This window comes from Oncorhynchus mykiss, chromosome 26, assembly GCF_057628025.1.
Source record: "Oncorhynchus mykiss isolate SJ-2025 chromosome 26, ASM5762802v1, whole genome shotgun sequence".
NCBI classification, from domain to species: domain Eukaryota; kingdom Metazoa; phylum Chordata; class Actinopteri; order Salmoniformes; family Salmonidae; genus Oncorhynchus; species Oncorhynchus mykiss.
In genome coordinates this window covers 37,773,670-37,799,000 of record NC_143047.1, presented here as the reverse complement: position 1 = coordinate 37,799,000, position 25,331 = coordinate 37,773,670, and the positions used below count along the sequence as shown (strand labels likewise).

The window sequence follows — 25,331 nt, the reverse complement described above, 5'->3', positions numbered from 1 at the left end:
GTCTAACATTTTTTTTTCTGAGGTCTCCGCTGATTTCTTTTGATTTTCCCATGATTTCAAGCAAAGAGGCACTGAGTTTGAAGGTTGGCCTTGAAATACATCCACAGGTACACCTCCAATTGACTCAAATTATGTCAATTAGCCTATCAGAAGCTTCAAAAGCCATGACATAATTTTCTGTAATTTTCCAAGCTGTTTAAAGGCACAGTCAACTTGGTGTATGTAAACTTCTGACCCACTGGAATTGTGATACAGTGAATTATAAGTGAAATAATCTGTCTGCAAACAATTGTTGGAAAAAGTACTTGTATCATGCACAAAGTAGATGTCCTAACCAACTTACAAACCAACTACAGTTTGTTAAGACATTTGTGGAGTGGTTGAAAACCGAGTTTTACCTAAGTGTATGTAAACTTCCGACTTCAACTGTACATAGAGTCATTAAAGACTTTAATAATGTTTACATTCTGTTTTACCCACTTTATATGCGTGTACTTTATTCTAGTCATGGCTCATCCTATATAACTACTGCTGTACACATGTATTCTGTTCATATACTGGCCATGCTGTCTATACACACCATTATGTATATATTCTTTTATATTCCGGACTCTGACATCGCTTGTTCTGATATTTCTTCATTTCTTTCTTTGTACTTTTTGTATTATGTGTGTATTGTTTTGTATTGCTAGGTATTACTGCACTGTTGGAGCTAGAAGCACAAGCATTTCGCTGCCCCTGCGATAACATCTGCAAATCTGTGTACGCGACCAATAAACGTTGATTTCATTTTGTGTTCGATTTGTATCACTGTAGCGGTAATAGTCAGTACTGTAGAAGTGACTTAATTACACACAGAGACATAAAAATACTGTGTGTGTGTGTGTGTGTGTGTGTGTGTGTGCGTGTGTGTGTGTGTGTGTGTGTGTGATTTAAAAAAGATCTTACACCATTAAAACTGAAACTAGATATCTGTCTAACCCAAACTAGAACACCTCTTATTAAAAGGCTTCTATAACACACTAACATATTGGCTTATTGGTTCAAATGGAACTGATAGCATTTTAGCTACATGAAACCTTATTAAAATCTTCATATACACCCCCAGGAAGAATATTACATTTTCTGACAAGCAAGCACTTAGATATGTTCATTTTCACGTTTTCATAAATTACGTATACTAAGGCATTTGTGAAAATTCTATACCCATATAGAGCGGGAAAGCAGCCGTGTGTTTGGACAATTAATAGACACTGCAGTAAATAAAACCTAGGACCATGTACCATGCAGGCCAGTGTGCCTTAGCCAATCAGAGGTACAGCAGGCCTATATGCAAACAAGCCATTTGCCACAAGGGCCTGCCATCATTCACTTTGAACTGGACTGTGTGTTTACAGGCAGTAGGGCCTGCCATCATTCACTTTGAACTGGACTGTGTGTTTACAGGCAGTAGGGCCTGCCATCATTCACTTTGAACTGGACTGTGTGTTTACAGGCAGTAGGGCCTGCCATCATTCACTTTGAACTGGACTGTGTGTTTACAGGCAGTAGGGCCTGTCATCATTCACTTTGAACTGGACTGTGTGTTTACAGGCAGTAGGGCCTGCCATCATTCACTTTGAACTGAACTGTGTGTTTACAGGCAGTAGGGCCTGCCATCATTCACTTTGAACTGGACTGTGTGTTTACAGGCAGTAGTGCCTGCCATAATTCACTTTGAACTGGACTGTGTGTTTACAGTAGAGGTCGATTAATTAGTGCTGATTTCAAGTTTTCATAACAATCGGTAATCTGCATTTTTGGACACCGATCATGGCCGATTACATTGCACTCCACGAGGAGACTGCGTGACAGGCTGACTACCTGTTAAGCGAGTGCAGCAAGGAGCCACGGTAAGGTGCTAGATAGCATTAAACGTATCTTATAAAAAAACAATCAATCTTAACATAATCACTAGTTAACTACACATAGTTGATGATATAAATAGTTTATCTAGCTTGTCCTGCGTTGCATACAATCGATGCAGTGCCTGTTCATTTATCATTGAATCATAGCCTACTTCGCCAACCCGGGGATGATTTAACAAAAGCACATTTGCGAAAAAAAGCACAATCGTTGCACGAATGTGTCGCGGTTGTTTGTATAGACGGACCAAGACGCAGCACATGTTGAGTCCCACATTATATTTAATAGTGAAACTTCAGCAGAACAAACAAGAAACAAACAAACGAAACAACAAACCGTGATAACAGAGGTGCTACATACACTACTCAAAACAATATCCCATAACCCACTGGTGGGAAAAATGCAACTTAAGTATGATCTCCAATTAGAGACAACGATAACCAGCTGCCTCTAATTGGAAATCATACAAATCACCAACATAGAAAATCAAACCTAGAACCCCACATAGAAAGTATAAACTAGAACAAAACCCCTAGTCACGCCCTGACCTACTCTACCATAGAAAATACAGGTTTTCTATAGTCAGGACGTGACAGAATGTACCTAACCATAAACATCAATGCCGGAACGGAACGGTTCCGTATTTCACTGAAAGAATAAACGTTTTGTTTTCGAAATGATAGTATCCGGATTTGACCATATTAATGACCTAAGGCTCGTATTTCTGTGTGTTATTATGTTATAATTAAGTCTATGATTTAATATTTGATAGAGCAGTCTGACTGAGCGGTGGTAGGCAGCAGCAGGCTCGTAAGCATTCCTTCAAACAGCACTTTCGTGCGTTTGCCAGCAGCTCATCGCTGTGCTTCAAGCATTGAGCTGTTTATGACTTCAAGCCTATCAACTCCCGAGCTAGTTAGCGGGGTGCGCGCTAATAGCGTTTCAATTGGTGACGTCACTCGCTCTGAGACCTTGAAGTAGTTGTTCCCCTTGGTAGGGGCGAGGAGAGGGACGGAAGCTATACTGTTTCACTGGCAATACTAAAGTGCCTATAAGAACATCTAATAGTCAAAGGTATATGAAATACAAATGGTATAGAGAGAAATAGTCCTATAATTCCTATAATAACCTCAACCTAAAACTTCTTACCTGGGAATATTGAAGACTCATGTTAAAAGGAACCACCAGCTTTCATATGTTCTCATGTTCTGAGAAAGGAACTTAAACATTAAACATTAGCTTTTTTGATTTATTATATTAAGTTAAACTAAAAGTGTTCATTCAGTATTGTTGTAATTTTCATTGTTACAAATATACATTTTAAAAACCGTCCGATTAATTGGTATCGGCTTTTTTTGGTCCTCCAATAATCGGTATCGGTATTGGCGTTGAAAAATCATAATCGGTCAACCTCTAGTTTACAGGCAGATGCAACAGCGCGACTTTAGATCATTAGAATGCATTCGTCAAAAGCCACAAAATACACTGGATGGATTTCTGTAAATACCACGAGAGTCCTCTTACATCTGGGAACTGTACAGTCCTATTGATCCAACAACCATAAAAAGGTAGGCTATCTTACCCAGAATGCACATCAACAACAAGCTCAACTACTAATGCTAGCCAGAGCAAGACGCTCTAAAATTGAAGGAAGGAACATTAGATAAACCCTCTCAAACCTTTTCAGCTAGTTGGCCGTGAAAATTGCACTGATAAAAAATGGGAAATAGCCTACTCGTCCTTCTGTAGCTTGCCTGCCAATGCATGCGTTGTCCCAACTAAGCACCCAAGCTAGCTTGCTAGCTAGCTTCTCCAGACACAAATGAGAGAACACCTCACGCTGACCCTTTTACTCACCGTAGCAGAGCTGGCTAGGCTGTTTACATGTTATATAGAGCATTTGTGATGAACTATTACCTTTCTTGACTACGTTTACTGACACTGGTCATATTCAGCGGGTGTTTCACGTTTCTAAATTCATCAGTTATTCTGCTCTCTGGCACAGTCAGATAAGAGTTATCTTAAATCGGAGACATACTAACTGTATAACATTGGTTCAGCATAACTAGCTCGCTAACCAATCTCTAGCTGTGTAGCCACTGAAAAACGATACTAGGGGAAAACATCAGTGACTCACCCACTCCTCCAATGACATGACGTCCTCCTAGAAGCTAGCTATTAGGCTCTGTGTTTTTAGCTACATAGATAGATAGCATATTAGCCACGTTATGACTGACTTATGATCATTACTCGTTTGATTTTATTGACATTCAAAGCCTTAGTTACAAACTGAAACAATGTATCCCGAATGGAGACAGCAAACAATGTACCAGGCTGTGATTTACAACCTGATAGCAATATGTTTGGACAACCAAGAAATGTATTGGTGAATTAAATGAATCCTGTATTGAACTGCATCCATCTATTCCGCCCACAATGTCGTAGTGTACGTCATGGAATGTTATAAAGCTGGTTTTGAAGTATAAACTGATATTAAGATTGTCTGTTTGTTTCATATCTGTAAAGTAGTTAAAACGCTGTCAGTTCCACTTTAAGCCAAAGCACACAGAGAGTGAAACACTGAATCCCCCTTGCTACTAAAAACAGTGGAAAAGCTTTGGATAGAAAGCAGAGCCCATTATTTGAGAGAGAGAGAGAGAGAGAGAGGGGGGGGGGGGATAATGCATGAAAGGGAGAGAGGAAAGGAAAGGAAAGGAAAGGGAAGAGAAGAGAGGGGGAAAGAGATCTCTGATGTTCGTAGGAGGATATTTCGTTTGACAGAGCACACTTGGCTCGGTGGCCAAAAACACACAAGTAAAGTGGGTCAAAGTTCACTGCTCGCTCGCTCTTCCGGACCTGACACCTAACTCAGAGCAGATAAGAAGGTCAGGGACTTTGCCGTTTTGGAGATGCCACAGTTCCCTCTGATTGATTATAATATACACACTTTCTTGATAAATGTCCAAGAAGTAATACATTGTAGGTATAAAGCGTGTATTTCTCAGTCTATGCTTAGTGTAATGTATGCCTAGCCGTTAAGAGTGTTGAGCCAGTAACTGAAAGTTTGCTGGTTTGAATCCCAGAGCTACATAAATCATTACATAACAAATGAAGTATTTTGTTTTAGCTTATACATACACCCTCATCTCTTCTCCCAGCACTTCCTCAGAGCTTGCCGTAGGAAGCTGTAATACATAAAAAGAGAAAAGTCTATCCTCCACAGGTTCCTCCAACCAGTCTGGGTAATTGGATAATCTGTGACAATTATGTCTGCCGGGAGAGTTAGGAGTGTCTACCCTGCAACACAGTGGAGTGAGGGAGAGGGGGATGAAAGGATAGAGGAATGGACAGATTGTGTTCTTTTCAGAGGGGCGTAGCGGCAGTCTCCTTGTCTAGCCGTTGGTCGGCCCCCACTGTCCAGTTGGGGTCAATGAGGTCAACGACCCCTGGACTCCCTACTTTTCTGGGCTACAAGTAGGAGCTGTCAATCAGGGGGGGGGGCATCCACTATTATTTCTACCTAGTCAGTTGTACAACTGAATGGATTCAGCTGAAATGTGTCTTCCGCATTTAACCCAACCCCTCTGAATCAGAGAGGTGTGGGGGGGCTGCTATAATCGACATCCACATCTTCAGGTGCCCGGGGAAGGCACCTGCTGCCTAATAGAGTTACATATAATCACCTATTACAGAGTTACATACAGTATAATCACCTATTACAGAGTTACACATAATCACCTATTATATTACAGAGTTACATATAATCACCTATTCTCCTCTAGTACTCCTTCCCTCTTTCATTCCCAATCAACGCCCCCCACAGTTGTCATGTCTTAATGATTTTCCAGTCAATAGCCCTCTAATGGCTAGGCCCCAACCTAGAGCCTTTGGAGGTCAAAGGGCAAATGTCGAATCGCTAATCAACTGGAGTTGACAACGTCCTACCTAATGTTAATAAATATGCGAGTAGCTGTCTCCATTTGTGTCCCTGCTGTAGTAAAACAGCCAGAGGCCAGAGCTTAAATTCAAATGATTTAATTCATTGCCAAAAGATGATTGTGGTAATAAGGTTAAGACAGGTGGTATTTGTCTAAGAACATTTGAAGAATTTCTATGTTTTTCTCCCTCTCATCTTTCTCTCGTTTCAGTAGCAAGGTCTGCTAATGACCTTCTAAATCCCATTAGTTTACAGTCTGTGTATTGGAGGTGTGCATGACCTTCTAAATCCCATTAGTTTACAGTCTGTGTATTAGAGGTGTCCATGACCTTCTAAATCCCATTAGTTTACAGTCTGTGTATTGGAGGTGTCCATGACCTTCTAAATCCCATTAGTTTACAGTCTGTGTATTAGAGGTGTGCATGACCTTCTAAATCCCATTAGTTTACAGTCTGTGTATTGGAGGTGTGCATGACCTTCTAAATCCCATTAGTTTACAGTCTGTGTATTGGAGGTGTGCATGACCTTCTAAATCCCATTAGTTTACAGTCTGTGTATTGGAGGTGTGCATGACCTTCTAAATCCCATTAGTTTACAGTCTGTGTATTATTTATTTATTTTTTTATTTATTTATTTTACCTTTATTTAACCAGGTAGGCAAGTTGAGAACAAGTTCTCATTTACAATTGCGACCTGGCCAAGATAAAGCAAAGCAGTTCGACAGATACAACAACACAGAGTTACACATGGAGTAAAACAAACATACAGTCAATAATAAAGTATAAACAAGTCTATATACAATGTGAGCAAATGAGGTGAGAAGGGAGGTAAAGGCAAAAAAGGCCTTGGTGGCAAGGTAAATACAATATAGCAAGTAAAACACTGGAATGGTAGTTTTGCAATGGAAGAATGTGCAAAGTAGAAATAAAAATAATGGGGTGCAAAGGAGCAAAATAAATAAATAAATTAAATACAGTTGGGAAAGAGGTAGTTGATAGGGCTAAATTATATGTGGGCTATGTACAGGTGCAGTAATCTGTGAGCTGCTCTGACAGTTGGTGCTTAAAGCTAGTGAGGGAGATAAGAGTTTCCAGTTTCAGAGATTTTTGTAGTTCGTTCCAGTCATTGGCAGCAGAGAACTGGAAAGAGAGGCGGCCAAAGAAAGAATTGGTTTTGGGGGTGACTAGAGAGATATATATTAGAGGTGTGCATGACCTTCTAAATCCCATTAGTTTACAGTCTGTGTATTGGAGGTGTGCATGACCTTCTAAATCCCATTAGTTTACAGTCTGTGTATTAGAGGTGTGCATGACCTTCTAAATCACATTAGTTTACAGTCTGTGTATTAGAGGTGTGCATGACCTTCTAAATCACATTAGTTTATAGTCTGTGTATTGGAGGTGTGCATGACCTTCTAAATCCCATTAGTTTACAGTCTGTGTATTAGAGGTGTCCATGACCTTCTAAATCCCATTAGTTTACAGTCTGTGTATTGGAGGTGTCCATGACCTTCTAAATCCCATTAGTTTACAGTCTGTGTATTAGAGGTGTGCAATAGTGGAGAATGTTGGCTGCTCTGAGAGGTAGAGAGAGAGCGAGAGAGAAAGAGAGATAGAGAGAAAGAGCGAGAGAGAGTTAGTAAGAAAGAGCGGTAGAGAGAGAGAAAGAGAGGTAGAGAGAGAGAAAGAGAGAGGTAGAGCGAGAAAGAGAGAGGTAGAGAGAGAGAAAGAGCGAGAGACAGGTAGTGAGAAAGAGTGAGAGAGAGGTAGTGAGAAAGAGTGAGAGAGAGGTAGTGAGAAAGAGCGTGAGAGAGAAAGATGTAGAGAGAGAGAGGTAGAGTGAAAAATCAAGAGAAAGGTAGAGAGAGTGAGAGAAGTAGAGAGAGAGAGGTAGAGAGAGAAAGAGAGCGGTAGAGAGAGAGTGAGAGAAGTAGAGAGAAAGAAGTAGAGAGAGTGAGGTAGAGAGAGAAAGAGAGCAGTAGAGAGAGAGTGAGAGAGGTAGAGAGAGTGAGAGAGAAGTAGAGAGAGGTAGAGAGAGAGTGAGAGAGGTAGAGAGAGAGTGAGAGAGTTAGAGAGAGATAAATAAGTAGAGAGAAAGAGACTCCTCAATGGATCTGTTCCTTTGATGGGGATAGCATCACCACAGCACAGATCAACCACCACAAACAGACTGTTCCTCCTTATCACCCCTCTCAGAACCACTGTATGCCACTGGGAGTGTGTGTGAGAGAGAGCAAGATCAAGGGGAAAAGCTGGTGTGTGTGTGTGTGTGTGTGTGTGTGTGTTTGTGTGTGTGTGTGTGTGTGTGTGTGTGTTTGTGTGTGTGTGTGTGTGTGTTTGTGTGTGTGTTTGTGTGTGTGTGTGTGTGTGTGTGTGTGTGTGTGTGTGTGTGTGTGTGTGTGTGTGTGTGTGTGTGTGTGTGTGTGTGTGTGTGTGTGTGTGTGTGTGTGTGTGTGTGTGTGTGTGTGTGTGTGTGTGTGTGTGTGTGTGTGTGTGTGTGCATCCTACAACCATATCACCATCTCCTGAGCTCTAAACGCTATGGGGGCAAATTACAAAGATAATGATCACTGGCTGGCTGACCTGCTAACAAATATTTACCTCTGTCCCTTCCTCTCTACCTGCTCTTCCTTTATTGCTCATCCAGGTCAAACATCAAAACATATTGGTCCGCATTCACCCTATCAACCAACAAACACGCACGCGCGCACCACACACAGTCACACACACACAACCCCCCCCACGCTCACTCATCCACAGAGCAATACCATTTCTAGGAGAGGAGCAGAGAGTGCCTCTCTTATCTTCCGCGTTTCAGCTGTCCTCTAATTCAATAAACTACAGAGGAACAAAATGAACACAGAAATAACAGAGGAGAGAGAGAGAGAGAGAGGAGAGAGAACGAGCGAGGTGAAGACAGAAACGAATGGACAGAGAGGCAGAATGAGGAAACAGGGAAATCTAAAACACAGGCACACAATCCAAATGTAAAATAATACTAGTAAACAAACATGTTATGGTCTTTCCTTCGATCTCCCTGCACCCCTCTGTATCTAGTAGAGGAGCAACCTGCTGGCCCCTCCCTTAGTCCTGCTGGCCACTCCCTGTTAGTCCTGCTGGCCCCTCCCTGTTAGTCCCTCTGGCCCCTCCCTGTTAGTCATGCTGGCCCCTACCTGTTAGTCCTTCTGGCCCCTCCCTTAGTCCCGCTGGCCCCTCCCTTAGTCCTGCTGGCCCCTCCCTGTAAGTCCTGCTGGCCCCTCCCTGTTAGTCCTGCTGGCCCCTCCCTGTTAGTCCCGCTGACTCCTCCCTGTTAGTCCCGCTGACTCCTCCCTTAGTCCTGCTGGCCCCTCCCTGTTAGTCCTGCTGGCCCCTCCCTGTTAGTCTTGCTGGCCCCTCCCTGTTAGTCCTGCTGGCCCCTCCCTGTTAGTCCCGCTGGCCCCTCCCTGTTAGTCCTGCTGGCCCCTCCCTGTTAGTCCCTCTGGCCCCTCCCTGTTAGTCCTGCTGGCCCCTCCCTGTTAGTCCCGCTGGCCCCTCCCTGTTAGTCCTGCTGGCCCCTCCCTGTTAGTCCCGCTGGCCCCTCCCTGTTAGTCCCGCTGGCCCCTCCTTGTTAGTCCCGCTGGCCCCTCCCTGTTAGTCCCGCTGGCCCCTCCCTGTTAGTCCTGCTGGCCCCTCCCTGTTAGTCCCTCTGGCCCCTCCCTGTTAGTCCTGCTGGCCCCTCCCTGTTAGTCCTGCTGGCCCCTCCCTGTTAGTCCTGCTGGCCCCTCCCTTAGTCCTGCTGGCCACTCCCTGTTAGTCCTGCTGGCCCCTCCCTGTTAGTCCCTCTGGCCCCTCCCTGTTAGTCATGCTGGCCCCTACCTGTTAGTCCTTCTGGCCCCTCCCTTAGTCCCGCTGGCCCCTCCCTTAGTCCTGCTGGTCCCTCCCTTAGTCCTGCTGGCCCCTCCCTGTAAGTCCTGCTGGCCCCTCCCTGTTAGTCCTGCTGGCCCCTCCCTGTTAGTCCCGCTGACTCCTCCCTTAGTCCTGCTGGCCCCTCCCTGTTAGTCCTGCTGGCCCCTCCCTGTTAGTCCTGCTGGCCCCTCCCTGTTAGTCCTGCTGGCCCCTCCCTGTTAGTCCCGCTGGCCCCTCCCTGTTAGTCCTGCTGGCCCCTCCCTGTTAGTCCCTCTGGCCCCTCCCTGTTAGTCCTGCTGGCCCCTCCCTGTTAGTCCTGCTGGCCCCTCCCTGTTAGTCCTGCTGGCCCCTCCCTGTTAGTCCCGCTGGCCCCACCCTGTTAGTCCCGCTGGCCCCACCCTGTTAGTCCCGCTGGCCCCTCCCTGTTAGTCCCGCTGGCCCTTCCCTGTTAGTCCTGCTGGCCCCTCCCTGTTAGTCCTGCTGGCCCCTCCCTGTTAGTCCCTCTGGCCCCTCCCTGTTAGTCCCTCTGGCCCCTCCCTGTTAGTCCCTCTGGCCCCTCCCTGTTAGTCCCTCTGGCCCCTCCCTGATAGTCCTGGGGCGGCCTAGAGTGTTGGGCCAGTAACCGAAAGGTTGCTGGATCGAATCCCTGAGCTGACAAGGTAAAAATCTGTCGTTCTGCTCCTGAACAAGGCAGTTCTCTGTAGGCCATAATTGTAGATAAGAATTTGTTCTTAACTGACTTGCCTTGTTAAATAAAGGTTAAATAAAATATAAAAATAAATAGTCCTGCTGGCCCCTCCCTGTTAGTCCTGCCATAATGGGAAAGTATGGAACACAAAGCCTGTGTTTAATATCACCACGGACGGAACCTTCCGGCGTTTCATTGAGGAATAAATTGCTTCTGCTAATGTTCCTTTCATTACGCCACAGCCCTTAATTGTGCTGCTGACAGGCCTCTGGCTACAGGGGGGATGGGCAGAGACATCGCGTGTTACAGCGGTGTGTGTGTGTTTGTTTCTGCAGCCTCACACATACACAAGCACAATACCAGGGATTTCAGGATTTAGAGCCGACACAGAGGAATGAACTGTTATTAGTCTGAATATACCTCGTCAGTCTGATACCTGTGCAGAACGGTGTCAAAACAAACTACAGGATGTGGTAGCAACATATCCACACTCATAAAGAGCTTCAAGCACAAACAAACTACCCCCACACAGACCCACACAGACCCACACTGACCCACACTGACCCACACTGACCCACATCCACCACATACATCTACCAAATATTTGTCAAGCTTTTACCAAGCTGCAATATGGAAAGTACGTTGCCTTTTTACACATTATAATGTCTACGCCAGAGGGATGTCAGGCTACATTTGCAATTGTAAACGCAAACTGCTTCAACAAAAGCTCAGTAAATATTAAATCAAACGAGGGTACAAGGCAGTGGTCTAGAACTTGCAACATGAAAGGAGTCTATTCCCAACGACACAGGAAGCGGCATCATGGAGACATCCCCTCCGCCACGGCGTCCTGGGGTGGGAAGGCCAGTATCTGAAGGAGCTCAAAATGGCTTCCATCTCAAAACAACAGACCTGCCAAATGTCAACTGTCACTTAACCCCCGTCCACCTTGCTGTAGCGCCAGGGCCAAGGGTAGGAGAGGAACTCAATCAAGGGTTCTCCTGTTTCAAAAGCACTCCATTCTGGCTGCGGTGAAGCAGTGGGCCCCGCGAACAAAGAGATACCGTCTGTTGAGTTTCCAACGAGGGGAAAACTTCTCCTGAAACTGTCTGAGTAGGGAAGGAGAGAGGGGTGAAGAGGGGAGGAAAGTGAGGGGAGGGAAGGGGGGAGGAACGGATGAGAGTAAAGAGAGCAAAGAGGCCAACAGAGGTAAAGGGGCAGGTTCGGCTGGACTGATTTAATTTGCGGGTTTCATTATGTGTGACTTGAGAAGAGAGAGGTTTTTGATTTGATTTGTATCCTATTTTGTCACAGAACATTCTAAGCATGTGAATCAAACGCAGCGACTTTACATTCACATACAATGGAGATGGGAGTTCCCTTCTTCATTTTTAAAATTTAACCATTATTTAACCAACAAGTCAACCAAGACCAAATTCTTTACAATGACGGCCTACCCCGGTCAAACCCTAACCCGAACGGCGCTGGGCCAATTGTGAGCTGCCCCATGGGGCTCCCAATCATGGCCGGTTGTGATACAGCCTGGAATCGAACTGTAGGCACTGATTTGCAGTGCCTTAGACCGCTATGCCATTCGGGAGCCCAATTAGGCTACTATCCCAAAAGCCCCCGCTTGTTTGCGGATTTCTGTCATGTGACACAATACCCGTCAGTAGTCCCCTCTCCCCTAAACACCCCTCCACATTCACAAAGAGGACCCTCTCACAGCAAATCCTATCACAGTCCAAAACCAAACAGCACATATCTAGACATGTGCTGGGCTAATTGTCAGAAGAAAATCAACCGAGTGTGTTCATTTGGATGAACACAACTGTATGGCTTTGATTCTGTTCTTTAGCATTTATACAGAACACACAGACACACAGTTGGGTTGGTGTTGTTAAATGATTCACACTTTTATGAGCTTCTCAATTATTCAGAGATTGAAAGTAATTAACGAGGCATCTGGAGAAGAACAACGGAATCAAATATGGAATTAAAGAACAAGGAAAAAGATGATGCAACTCAGTCCTATTTTGGGGATTCAATTTCCATTTCTACATGATCAAATGAACGTGGAATTCTAACACCACATTCAACAATAACAATGGAATTCCACATTTTACCAAACCATCTAGAAAGGAATTCTGCTGCATCGTAATTTAGTGTTTTAAAAGCAGCGAGGAGCGCTCCCGTGTAGAGCTGTCTCAGTGTGTGTGTGTATATGTGTGTGTGTGTGTATATGTGTGTGTGTGTGTGTGTGTGTGTGTGTGTGTGTGTGTGTGTGTGTGTGTGTGTGTGAGAGTGCTTGTGTCAGCGTGTGTTTGCATGGTTGACTGCATGTATGTGCGTGTGTTAAAAAGTGATCTTGGACGCATGCCAACCTTTAAGCACCTACACCCCCACCTCCCTAAAGAGACCAGTGTCCCCTTAGTCCCAGTCTAAACTCTGTGTCCCCTTAGTACCAGTCTAAAATCTGTGTCCCCTTAGTACCAGTCCAAACTCTGTGTCCCCTTAGTACCAGTCTAAACTCTGTGTCCCCTTAGTACCAGTCCAAACTCTGTGTCCCCTTAGTACCAGTCAAACTATGTGTCCCATTAGTCCCAGTCTAAACTCTGTGTCCCCTTAGTACCAGTCAAACTCTGTGTCCCCTTAGTCCCAGTCTCAGTGTCCCCTTAGTCCCAGTCTCAGTGTTCCCATAGTCCCAGTCCAAACTCTGTGTCCCCTTAGTATCAGTCAAACTCTGTGTCCCCTTAGTTCCAGTCTCAGTGTCCCCTTAGTCCCAGTCTCAATGTCCCCATAGTCCCAGTCCAAACTCTGTGTCCCCTTAGTACCAGTCTAAACTCTGTGTCCCCTTAGTACCAGTCAAACTCTGTGTCCCCTTAGTACCAGTCAAACTCTGTGTCCCCTTAGTCCCAGTCAAACTCTGTGTCCCCTTAGTCCCAGTCTCAGTGTCCCCTTAGTCCCAGTCTCAGTGTCCCCGTAGTCCCAGTCCAAACTCTGTGTCCCCTTAGTACCAGTCTAAACTCTGTGTCCCCTTAGTCCCAGTCTAAACTCTGTGTCCCCTTAGTCCCAGTCTAAACTCTGTGTTCCCTTAGTACCAGTCTCAGTGTCCCCATAGTCCCAGTCTCAGTGTCCCCTTAGTCCCAGTCTCAGTGTCCCCTTAGTCCCAGTCCAAAATCTGTGTCCCCTTAGTCCCAGTCCAAAATCTGTGTCCCCTTAGTACCAGTCTAAACTCTGTGTCCCCTTAGTCCCAGTCTAAACTCTGTGTCCCCTTAGTCCCAGTCTAAACTCTGTGTTCCCTTAGTCCCAGTCTCAGTGTCCCCATTAGTCCCAGTCTCAGTGTCCCATTAGTCCCAGTCTCAGTATCCCCTTAGTCCCAGTCCAAAATCTGTGTCCCCTTAGTACCAGTCTAAAGTCTGTGTCCCCTTAGTCCCAGTCTAAACTCTGTGTCCCCTTAGTCCCAGTCTAAAATCTGTGTCCCCTTAGTACCAGTCGAAACTCTGTGTCCCCTTAGTCCCAGTCTAAAATCTGTGTCCCCTTAGTACCAGTCGAAACTCTGTGTCCCCTTAGTACCAGTCTAAAATCTGTGTCCCCTTAGTACCAGTCCAAACTCTGTGTCCCCTTAGTACCAGTCTAAACTCTGTGTCCCCTTGGTCCCAGTCTAAACTCTGTGTCCCCTTAGTCACAGTCTGTGTCCCCTTAGTCCCAGTCTAAACTCTGTGTCACCTTAGTACCAGTCAAACTCTGTGTCCCCTTAGTCCCAGTCTAAACTCTGTGTCCCTTTAGTCCTAGTCTTAAATCTGTGTCCCATTAGTCCCAGTCTCTGTGTCCCCATAGTCCCAGTGTCTCATTAGTCCCAGTGTCTCCTTAGTCCCAGTCTCTGTGTCCCCATAGTCCCAGTGTCCCCATAGTCCCAGTGTCCCCATAGTCCCAGTCTCAGTGTCACCTTAGTCCCAGTCTCAGTGTCCCCGTAGTCCCAGTCCAAACTCTGTGTCCCCTTAGTACCAGTCTAAACTCTGTGTCCCCCTAGTCCCAGTCTAAACTCTGTATCCCCTTAGTCCCAGTCTAAACTCTGTGTCCCATTAGTCCCAGTCTCTGTGTCCCCATAGTCCCAGTGTATCATTAGTCCCAGTCTCTGTGTCCCCTTAGTCCCAGTGTCTCCTTAGTCCCAGTCTCTGTGTCCCCATAGTGCCGGTGTCCCCATAGTCCCAGTGTCCCTTTAGTCCCAGTCTCAGCGTCCCCTTAGTCCCAGTGTCCCCTTTGTCCCAGTCTCAGCGTCCCCTTAGTCCCAGTGTCCCCTTAGTCCTAGTCTCAGTGTCCCCTTAGTCCCAGTCTCAGTGTCCCCTTAGTCCCAGTCCAAACTCTGTGTCCCCTTAGTCCCAGTCTAAACTCTGTGTCCCCTTAGTCCCAGTCTAAACTCTGTGTCCCCTTAGTTCCAGTGTCCCCATAGTCCCAGTGTCCCCTTAGTCCTAGTCTCAGTGTCCCCTTAGTCCCAGTGTCCCCTTAGTCCCAGTCCAAAATCTGTGTCCCCTTAGTACCAGTCAAACTCTGTGTCCCCTTAGTCCCAGTCTAAACTCTGTGTCCCCTTAGTCCCAGTCAAAAATCTGTGTCCCCTTAGTACCAGTCCAAACTCTGTGTCCCCTTAGTACCAGTCTAAAATCTGTGTCCCCTTAGTACCAGTCCAAACTCTGTGTCCCCTTAGTACCCGTCTAAACTCTGTGTCCCCTTAGTCCCAGTCTAAACTCTGTGTCCCCTTAGTCCCAGTCTGTGTCCCCTTAGTCCCAGTCTAAACTCTGTGTCCCCTTAGTACCAGTCAAAATCTGTGTCCCCTTAGTCCCAGTCTCAGTGTCCCCTTAGTCCCAGTCTCAGTGTCCCCTTAGTCCCAGTCTCAGTGTCCCCGTAGTCCCAGTCCAAACTCTGTGTCCCCTTAGTCCCAGTGTCTCCTTAGTCCCAGTCTCTGTGTCCCCATAGTCTAAGTGTCCCCATAGTCTCAGTCTCAGTGTCCCCTTAGTCCCAGTCCAAAATCTGTGTCCCCTTAGTACCAGTCTAAAGTCTGTGTCCCCTTAGTCCCAGTCTAAACTCTGTGTCCCCTTAGTCCCAGTCTAAAATCTGTGTCCCCTTAGTACCAGTCCAAACTCTGTGTCCCCTTAGTATCAGTCTAAAATCTGTGTCCCCTTAGTACCAGTCCAAACTCTGTGTCCCCTTAGTACCCGTCTAAACTCTGTGTCCCCTTAGTCCCAGTCTGTGTCCCCTTAGTCCCAGTCTAAACTCTGTGTCCCCTTAGTACCAGTCAAACTCTGTGTCCCCTTAGTCCCAGTCTCAGTGTCCCCTTAGTCCCAGTCTCAGTGTCCCCGTAGTCCCAGTCCAAACTCTGTGTCCCCTTAGTACCAGTCTAAACTCTGTGTCCCCTTAGTCCCAGTCTAAACTCTGTGTCCCATTAGTCCCAGTCTAAACGCTGTGTCCCATTAGTCCCAGTCTCTGTGTCCCCATAGTCCCAGTGTCTCATTAGTCCCAGTGTCTCCTTAGTCCCAGTCTCTGTGTCCCCATAGTCCCAGTGTCCCCATAGTCCCAGTGTCCCCTTAGTCCCAGTCTCAGTGTCCCCGTAGTCCCAGTCCAAACTCTGTGTCCCCTTAGTCCCAGTGTCTCCTTAGTCCCAGTCTCTGTGTCCCCATAGTCCCAGTGTCCCCATAGTCTAAGTGTCCCCATAGTCTCAGTCTCAGTGTCCCCTTAGTCCCAGTCCAAAATCTGTGTCCCCTTAGTACCAGTCTAAAGTCTGTGTCCCCTTAGTCCCAGTCTAAACTCTGTGTCCCCTTAGTCCCAGTCTAAAATCTGTGTCCCCTTAGTACCAGTCGAAACTCTGTGTCCCCTTAGTACCAGTCTAAAATCTGTGTCCCCTTAGTACCAGTCCAAACTCTGTGTCCCCTTAGTACCCGTCTAAACTCTGTGTCCCCTTAGTCCCAGTCTGTGTCCCCTTAGTCCCAGTCTAAACTCTGTTCCCCTTAGTACCAGTCAAACTCTGTGGCCCCTTAGTCCCAGTCTCAGTGTCCCCTTAGTCCCAGTCTCAGTGTCCCCGTAGTCCCAGTCCAAACTCTGTGTCCCCTTAGTACCAGTCTAAACTCTGTGTCCCCTTAGTCCCAGTCTAAACTCTGTGTCCCATTAGTCCCAGTCTAAACGCTGTGTCCCATTAGTCCCAGTCTCTGTGTCCCCATAGTCCCAGTGTCTCATTAGTCCCAGTGTCTCCTTAGTCCCAGTCTCTGTGTCCCCATAGTCCCAGTGTCCCCATAGTCCCAGTGTCCCCTTAGTCCCAGTCTCAGTGTCCCCTTAGTCCCAGTCTCAGTGTCCCCGTAGTCCCAGTCCAAACTCTGTGTCCCCTTAGTCCCAGTGTCTCCTTAGTCCCAGTCTCTGTGTCCCCATAGTCCCAGTGTCCCTATAGTCCCAGTGTCCCTTTAGTCCCAGTTTCAGCGTCCCCTTAGTCCCAGTGTCCCCTTTGTCCAAGTCTCAGCGTCCCCTTAGTCCCAGTGTCCCCTTAGTCCTAGTCTCAGTGTCCCCTTAGTCCCAGTCTCAGTGTCCCCTTAGTCCCAGTCCAAACTCTGTGTCCCCTTAGTCCCAGTCTAAACTCTGTGTCCCCTTAGTCCCAGTCTAAACTCTGTGTCCCCTTAGTTCCAGTGTCCCCATAGTCCCAGTCTCAGTGCCCCCTTAGTCCCAGTCTCAGTGTCCCCTTAGTCCCAGTCTCAGTGTCCCCTTAGTCCCAGTCTCTGTTTCCCTTTAGTCCCAGTGTTCCCTTAATCCCAGTCAAAACTCCCCGTGTCCCCTTGGTCCCATTCTAACTCCCCGTGTCCCCTTAGTCCCAGTCTAAACTCAGTGTCCCCTTAGTCCCAGTCTAAACTCAGTGTCCCCTTAGTCCCAGTCTAAACTCAGTGTCCCCTTAGTCCCAGTCTAAACTCAGTGTCCCCTTAGTCCCAGTCTAATCTCTGTGTCCCCTTAGTCCCAGTCTAAACTCCCCGTGTCTCCTTAGTCCCAGTCTAACTCCCCGTGTCCCCTAAGATCCAGTCTAAACTCCCTGCTTCTCTGTCTGGCCTCCTCTGCATTTTACCCTCACATCCCGCTCAAATTGGACGCAATGCGATTACCGGCCCAACTCAAAGCACATGTTCCAAGTTGCTGAGCATTTCACTTCATGGGACGACAAAAAGGAGAGGAAAGGGAAAACAGACAGTCAGGAAAATAAAGCAACACAAACACGGCTGGGCTATGTTTGTCTGACACAGAGAGGCTCCCATGCTCTCAAGAATGTTCACTTTGACTCCTGGGTCACGTTACCAAGCATTAGCAAGAAATTGCAGCTGATGGGGTCTGAATGTGTGGGACACTGTGTGTGTGTGTGTGTGTGTGTGTGTGTGTGTGTATGTGTGTGTGTGTGTGTGTGTGTGTGTGTGTGTGTGTGTGTGTGTGTGCATACACCCTGAGTGTGTGCAGTGGTCTAGTGCTAGCTGTGCCACCAAAGATTCTGGGTTCGAGCCCAGGCTCTGTCGCAGCCGGCCGCGACCGGGAGGTCCATGGGGAGACGCACAATTGGCCTAGTGTCGTCCGGGTTAGGGAGGGTTTGGCCGGTAGGAATATCCTTGTCTCATCGCGCACTAGCGACTCCTGTGGCGGGCCGGGCGCAGTGCGCGCTAACCAGGTCGCCAGGTTCACGGTGTTTCCTTCGACACATTGGTGCGGCTGGCTTCCGGGTTGGATGCGCGCTGTGTTAAGAAGCAGTGCGGCTTGGTTGGGTTGTGTTTCGGAGGACGCATGGTTTTCAACCTTCGTCTCTCCCGAGCCCGTACGGGAGTTGTAGCGATGAGACAAGATAGTAACTACTAAAACATTTGGATAACACGAAATTGGGGAGAATAGGGGTAAAAAAAAGAAAAGAAAATTCTATTAAAAAATGTAAATAAGTGTTCATTCAGTATTGTTGTAATTGTCATTATTACAAACACATTTTTTAAAATCGGCGGATTAATCGGTATCGGATTTTTTTGGTCCTCCAATAATCGCTATCGGTATCAGCGTTGGATATTCCTAATCGGTCGACCTCTAGTTTACGACCTCTACAAGAGATACTGCTGTGCTGCGAGTCACAGACATCTAAATAGTGTCTCCTGGACTGCCCGCCCGGCGCAAAAACATTAGCAAGGATAAAGTTTCATAAGGCAACCCCCCATCTCACCTCTTTTTTCTCTTTGGTTCAGGAGGAGCAGCAAGGTCTTTATTTCTGTCTAAATAGAGTGGCTGCAGCGGCAGGGCTAGGCTAACCCCGGGCCAATCTGATCATTATCTACCCCATCTAAACAAACCTTACTTTCCCAGAACAGAGCACGCATTCTATAAGCACTCTTACATGGTGGGGGAGGGATTTATGTGTGTGTGTGTGTTTGTGTTTGTTTGTCTGTGTGGGGTGTGTGTGTGTACAAGGAACGCCTGTGAATGTGTGTGTGTGTGTGTGTGTGTGTGTGTGTGTGTGTGTGTGTGTGTGTGTGTGTGTGTGTGTGTGTGTGTGTGTGTGTGTGTGTGTGTGTAAATATACAGCAGCAGTCTCAGTCTCATACACAGGTTAAAGAATGAATGCCTCAGATACTGGCAGCCCTGTAGAAGAGTACAGGAAACACATGCATGTATTTATCATGGTGCTTAGCTTATTGTATCCCAAAGAATCAAAATGGTAGTTCAGGTAATTCAAGTATTATCTAATTACAGTATAATGTCATTACCGTTTACCAGGTATTTCCTATGTCAAAACAAGAACCTTACCTCCCTACCTCATTTGTACACACTGTATATAGACCTTTTCTATTGTGTTATTGACTGTATGTTTGTTTATTCCATGTGTAACTCTGTGTTGTTGTTTGTGTCGCACTGCTTTGCTTTATCTTGTCCAGGTCGCAGTTGTAAATGAGAACTTGTTCTCAACTAGCCTACCTTGTTAAATAAAGGTGATCTGGCCCACCTGGTTAAATAAAGGTGATCTGGCCCACCTGGTTAAATAAAGGTGATCTGGTCTACCTGGTTAAATAAAGGTGATCTGGTCTACCTGGTTAAATAAAGGTGATCTGGTCTACCTGGTTAAATAAAGGTGATCTGGCCTACCTGGTTAAATAAAGGTGATCTGGTCTACCTGTTAAATAAAGGTGATCTGGTCTACCTGGTTAAATAAAGGTGATCTGGTCTACCTGGTTAAATAAAGGTGATCTGGCCTACCTGGTTAAATAAAGGTGATCTGGTCTACCTGGTTAAATAAAGGTGATCTGGTCTACCTGGTTAAATAAAGGTGATCTGGTCTACCTGGTTAAATAAAGGTGATCTGGTCTACCTGGTTAAATAAAGGTGATCTGGTCTACCTGGTTAAATAAAGGTGATCTGGTCTACCTGGTTAAATAAAGGTGATCTGGTCTACCTGGTTAAATAAAGGTGATCTGGTCTACCTGGTTAAATAAAGGTGATCTGGTCTACCTGGTTAAATAAAGGTGATCTGGTCTACCTGGTTAAATAAAGGTGATCTGGTCTACCTGGTTAAATAAAGGTGATCTGGTCTACCTGGTTAAATAAAGGTGATCTGGTCTACCTGGTTAAATAAAGGTGATCTGGTCTACCTGGTTAAATAAAGGTGATCTGGTCTACCTGGTTAAATAAAGGTGATATGGTCTACCTGGTTAAATAAAGGTGAAGCAAAATACATAAATCAAAAAAGAAAAGGTGAAAAATACCAGATGTGATCATGTGTAACAACGATGATTTGCATGACATGGTATATAAAGATTTAGCTTCAATGGTTCATTTAAACAACTATGTGAGGATCCAATGGTATTTGATGGTTGAAAAAAGGAGCAGGAGGACAGATGTATAGTGGTCAGAACATCGTGTCCATACACCTTAAGATGAGAGTCAGAGAGAGACCACAGGCCAGGCATTCAGACAACCACAGAGTCGACCGCAACGTCAAGCCTCGCACCAGCCTGCAAAAGATCCCGCTTGAATCATAAATATTACCATGTCTTTTACATAAATCTGCCACATCGTCCCTGCCCACAGCGGTCTGTTGACCACATGTGGTGGAGATTCGCCGGTCAGAGCACTTTGGCCTGCTGATGAAAAGCAGGGCATTGTGGGTAGCAGACCAGACAACGGTCACGTTAAAGAAGTGGCTGGATAAATAAAGGAAGAGGACAGCCTGATAGACAGAGGGGACATAGTGAACATGCTGTAGGGACGTCATGCCATGCTTCAGAAGACTGCTGTTATCAGCTAGTCATAGACTACAACACAGGTAGAACCTACAACACAGGTAGAACCTACAACACAGATAGAACCTACAACAGCGGTAGAACCTACAACACAGATAGAACCTACAACACAGGTAGAACCTACAACACAGATAGAACCTACAACACAGATAGAACCTACAACACAGGTAGAACCTACAACAGCGGTAGAACCTACAATACAGCTAGAACCTACACCACAGCTAGAACCTACAACACAGATAGAACCTACAACACAGATAGAACCTACAACACAGATAGAACCTACAACAGCGGTAGAACCTACAACACAACTAGAACCTACAACACAGTTAGAACCTACAACACAGATAGAACCTACAACAGCGGTAGAACCTACAATACAGCTAGAACCTACACCACAGCTAGAACCTACAACAGCGGTAGAACCTAGAACACAGCTAGAACCTAGAACACAGCTAGAACCTGCAGGTAGAACATTGCATAGTATAAGTTTGGTAAGGAGGAATAGGAAAACAGTGTGTGTGTGTGTGTGTGTGTGTGTGTGTGTGTGTGTGTGTGTGTGTGTGTGTGTGTGTGTGTGTGTGTGTGTGTGTGTGTGTATGTGTGTGTGTGTGTGTGTGTGTGTGTGTGTGTGTGTGTGTGTGTGTTTGTGTGTGTGTGTACTCACATGTGGACATGTGGAGGTTGAAAGCGGCTCTGGTTGATGTTGTAGTGAGTGAAGGCCTGTGTGGGGTTGGAGCTGTACTCGTCCACTGTGATGGTCACTTTGCCCTGAGAGGCGATTCCATGAGCCATGCTTCCGCCGTTCGGACATCAGACACAGTTCACCAGGATCCAAGGCTGAACCGTTCAGCGGTCATCCTTCAGAACCGCTGCTCAGAACTATAACCGCCTCGTGTACAAAACCGGATCAACCACACTGGACCACAACCACACAGCAATCTGAAGAGAAACAAAGAGAAGAGAAACAGAAACAGAACACGGTTGAACCAGAGTTTAAATCACAAACATACACTTTTGTAACTGTAGATGAGACTGTGATGGAAATAGTAAGAATAGGCCATTCTGATTGGTAAATAGGTACACACATCAAGCTTCCTCTAAATCAAAACACAATCACTTTCCTGAACAGCGGTTGCCGTGATGACAGACATCGACAGTAAACTGTGAACCTGGCAAATGTTTGTAAAAATGGTCAATTGTAGTAAATACTGAAGATACAGTCTGTAGATGGGAAGTGATACTGTAGGCAGGTGCTCCTAATATTAAATAGGGAAATACTGCGTCTTCATTTGCTAAATAAGGAACAGTTGAAAGAGTCAGTAACAACCCTCCTTATTGAGGACGAGATTTGTCAAACAGATTAAACTATACAATTATAATTTTGCAATAGTATTATAAAAAAAATATTATAATAATCTGGACAGAAAAAAATACACATGCAGTAATTTAAATAACCATAGCCTAAATATCTGAAACTACTCTAAGGCCATCTAAGAACATCAGAAAATAATAACTACAAACCATTGATTCTGCAGTAATTTAAATAACCATAGCCTAAATATCTGAAACTACTCTAAGGCCATCTAAGAACATCAGAAAATAATAACTACAAACCATTGATTCTGCAGTAATTTCCCTGAACATTTCATTATTATTTAGGATGAAGACAAACTCATCCTGTATGACAAAATAACTAAACTGCCCAACCATTGGTCATTAAACAGATGCAATAAGGAGACCCTGCAGGTTGTTCAAACACATGTGAAATGACCATATTAATGGATTACAATACATGTATAAATCATTTTGACATTGAAAACAAATATCACAAGTATAAAAGTATAACAAATCAATTTGAGCATAAAATGTTACTAATTAAATAGTTGCATGCAGAAGCATCGATTGTCTGATGCTATCCTAATTTTACAATGTGGTTATAGCTCGTCATATTCAATTAAAAATGAATCATAGTTAATTGCAAAATTCAGTTTACTTTCAAATTGTAAATGTATATCCATAAAGATTTAGAAAAATACGTTTTGATAGTAATGCAGTTAGTAACATTTTAATTTAAGGCACAAACTCACCTATCAGAGAAATAGATCAATAATGGTACATCCTAAATAGCCTACATAAATCACAATAGTGTGCGATTGTTTATGAACTAAGAGTAACTAACATAAACTGACGTTACTGACCCAGGAAAACGACCCAAGTTACCGGTGTCGTGTGATTTCGCATACCGCTTTGGAAGCTTGCTCAACGGTGCTTCAGTTCTGCTGTGCTCCCTCAACCCTTGTGTCGCTCCCTCCTGTCTCAACCCCTGATTGATTATAGTCAGTAGTAAGTAGCCACTGTGGGCTTGACATCGCACCTGCAAGCTTTTTATACGAGACCTCCACTTGCACTGTCTCTCCGATGCAAGGACCGGTAGCCTACTGTGCCCCTCAATTTAAAAGTCCATCACTAATTGAAAAATCTAAACAACGGTCGCCGAGTTCAGGAGAGGATTCATTTCACTGTTAACAAGTGCTTGATAGCCACGAAGACACTACTTTATATTTGTAAATACAGTCATACTTGACTGTGCACATTCATAATATATACTGTATATTCTGTACATATCCGTTCACTACTTTGTATAAGCTAATTACCTAAACTTATTTTTATTTTAATCAGACGTTTTTAAATGATTGATATAGATTTGTGCACTGCATTGTTGTGGGAGCTAACACAATAATTTCCAAGCACCTTTTATAGCCTATATGCTGTACTCTGTGTTCGTGACGAAAAACATTTTATTTGTATTTTATTTTGATACAATGTATCGACGCAACAAAACACAAGGATACATTATACTATTAGCAACATAAGATGGTGCAATGTATATATATATATATATATATATATATATATATATATATATATACATTATATACATTATATATATTATATACATTGTAACAACTCCAAAGCAACATTGCGACCATGGCTATGTACCAATTAGGCGAAATGCCTCCCTCTGTGTTTAGCTATCACCATTTAGGCCTAGAAGATAACAATACATGCAATCAAATATCTCCAAGTTGTCTGTGGACTTGAAATTGTACGGTTTACAATAGGCCTACACTAGCCGAGGCTACTGTAAACAGACACCCGTGAACTTTGCCCAATGCTTGCAGCACTCCATTGAAAAACGTGAAACTGCAGACAGTGAGCGTGCATGGTATTGGTCGCTAGATATTCCATACGTGTGTATTTTGCAATAGCCTATGATGGCTTACCTTGGTAGCCTACATAGCTAGCTGCAACTAGCTACTTCAAGTAGCTAAATCTGCCCATGCATTTTAAATGCACGCTTTAGCTTCCCATATTAAATGCTTTCGCGCCAATACACTGTAGTTACTATTTCTTCCAATGCAAACATACACGTTCCTAACTTTAAAAATGCACATTCAAATTATAAATCCACTATTTACTACCGCATTACTAAAGTCGGGGAGAGGGAAACACACTGACCCTATGGTACCACACATTACTAGCTCAGTGCACCGCTTGCAATAACATTGCTGTTTTCAATAATGAACTAAAAGGATCTGTGAACTGTGCGTTCTGACATCTCGTATAAAGAAACAGCAAAGGTGGTCAGTGTCAGCGAACCATCTGCACTAACCTCTTGCTCTCCCTCGTAAATGACAAGGCACCTCTAACCTGCGGCTTTGTGTCATGTTTTCTTATTCTCTCCATGCCTGCGATTTTCAAAGCCAGAGGTGAATATAGCTACCTTCGTTCTGGCGGATACGTGTCCCGGGGTCGCCCTCTACGCTGTCAAAAGACGCAGATCCATGCGGGAGAATGCCGATTTGGAGGCCGGCGGGGGTTGCAGTCTGGGCGGGCAGGGCAGAACCTTCGACCCTGGGGGACCTCGGCTGGCTCTTGTGGAAACGAGACAGACAGAAGCGGAGAGGGGGAGCAAGAGAGAGAGAGAGAGCAGCCTCGATCTGACAGAGGAGAAGCCGAAGAGCGGTGTAGTGAGATGGGACTGCCACTGGGGTCAGAGAGAGCAGAAAGAGCACAGCCTCGCACACGGGCTCGAGCACGGGCACAGACAGACAGACATGTGCGCGCGTGCGCACTCCCGTTTGTCTCAAACAGACGTTTTTTGCTTCTGCAAGCTGGCTCAATCTATTCCATTTAGAAAGACAGATAACCACCCTGAGCCTGTCAGCAACATTTCCACGTGGAAATATACTTTATTTCTCTCGCCATTCGTGGCTTGTCTTTTTGGCATGGATATGATAGGCTTGCCTAAGGTATACGAGTATTTAGAGTTTACTGCAATTCACACTTGCAGGGCACCACAGACGTGACGGAGTTGACTGGGAGAGTGGACAAAATATGCGGCTATCGATTTCCTTCAGTAAAACCATAATACAGAATTCAATACTGTGGCTGCAAGTCCACGAACTCTCCAAATGACACATCGTTTTTCCACCATGCAGCCAAATATGCAGCAGTCCACCAGCAGCAGTAGCCTACAGCAGTCATGACTGCAGTGATTTCTGTAATAGATTTAACACATGTATACGTTCTCATTTAAAGTAATGGTCCAGTGAAAATCTCAC

The 25,331-nt window shown here is 45.2% G+C and overlaps 1 protein-coding gene across 1 annotated transcript in view; it reads right to left on the bottom strand.

The window, feature by feature from the left end:
* Nucleotides 1-24,812, bottom strand: part of LOC110525033 (metallophosphoesterase MPPED2) — a 134,496-nt gene extending 109,684 nt beyond the window's left edge. The window contains exons 1-2 of the mRNA XM_090222925.1: nucleotides 24,491-24,812; nucleotides 21,371-21,645 (exon numbers count right to left, since the gene is read on the bottom strand). Of these exons, the coding sequence (XP_090079051.1) occupies nucleotides 21,371-21,498 (128 nt within the window). The 5' untranslated portion in view covers nucleotides 21,499-21,645; nucleotides 24,491-24,812. The remainder of the gene's footprint in view (nucleotides 1-21,370; nucleotides 21,646-24,490) is intronic.
* Nucleotides 24,813-25,331: the final 519 nt, after the last annotated feature.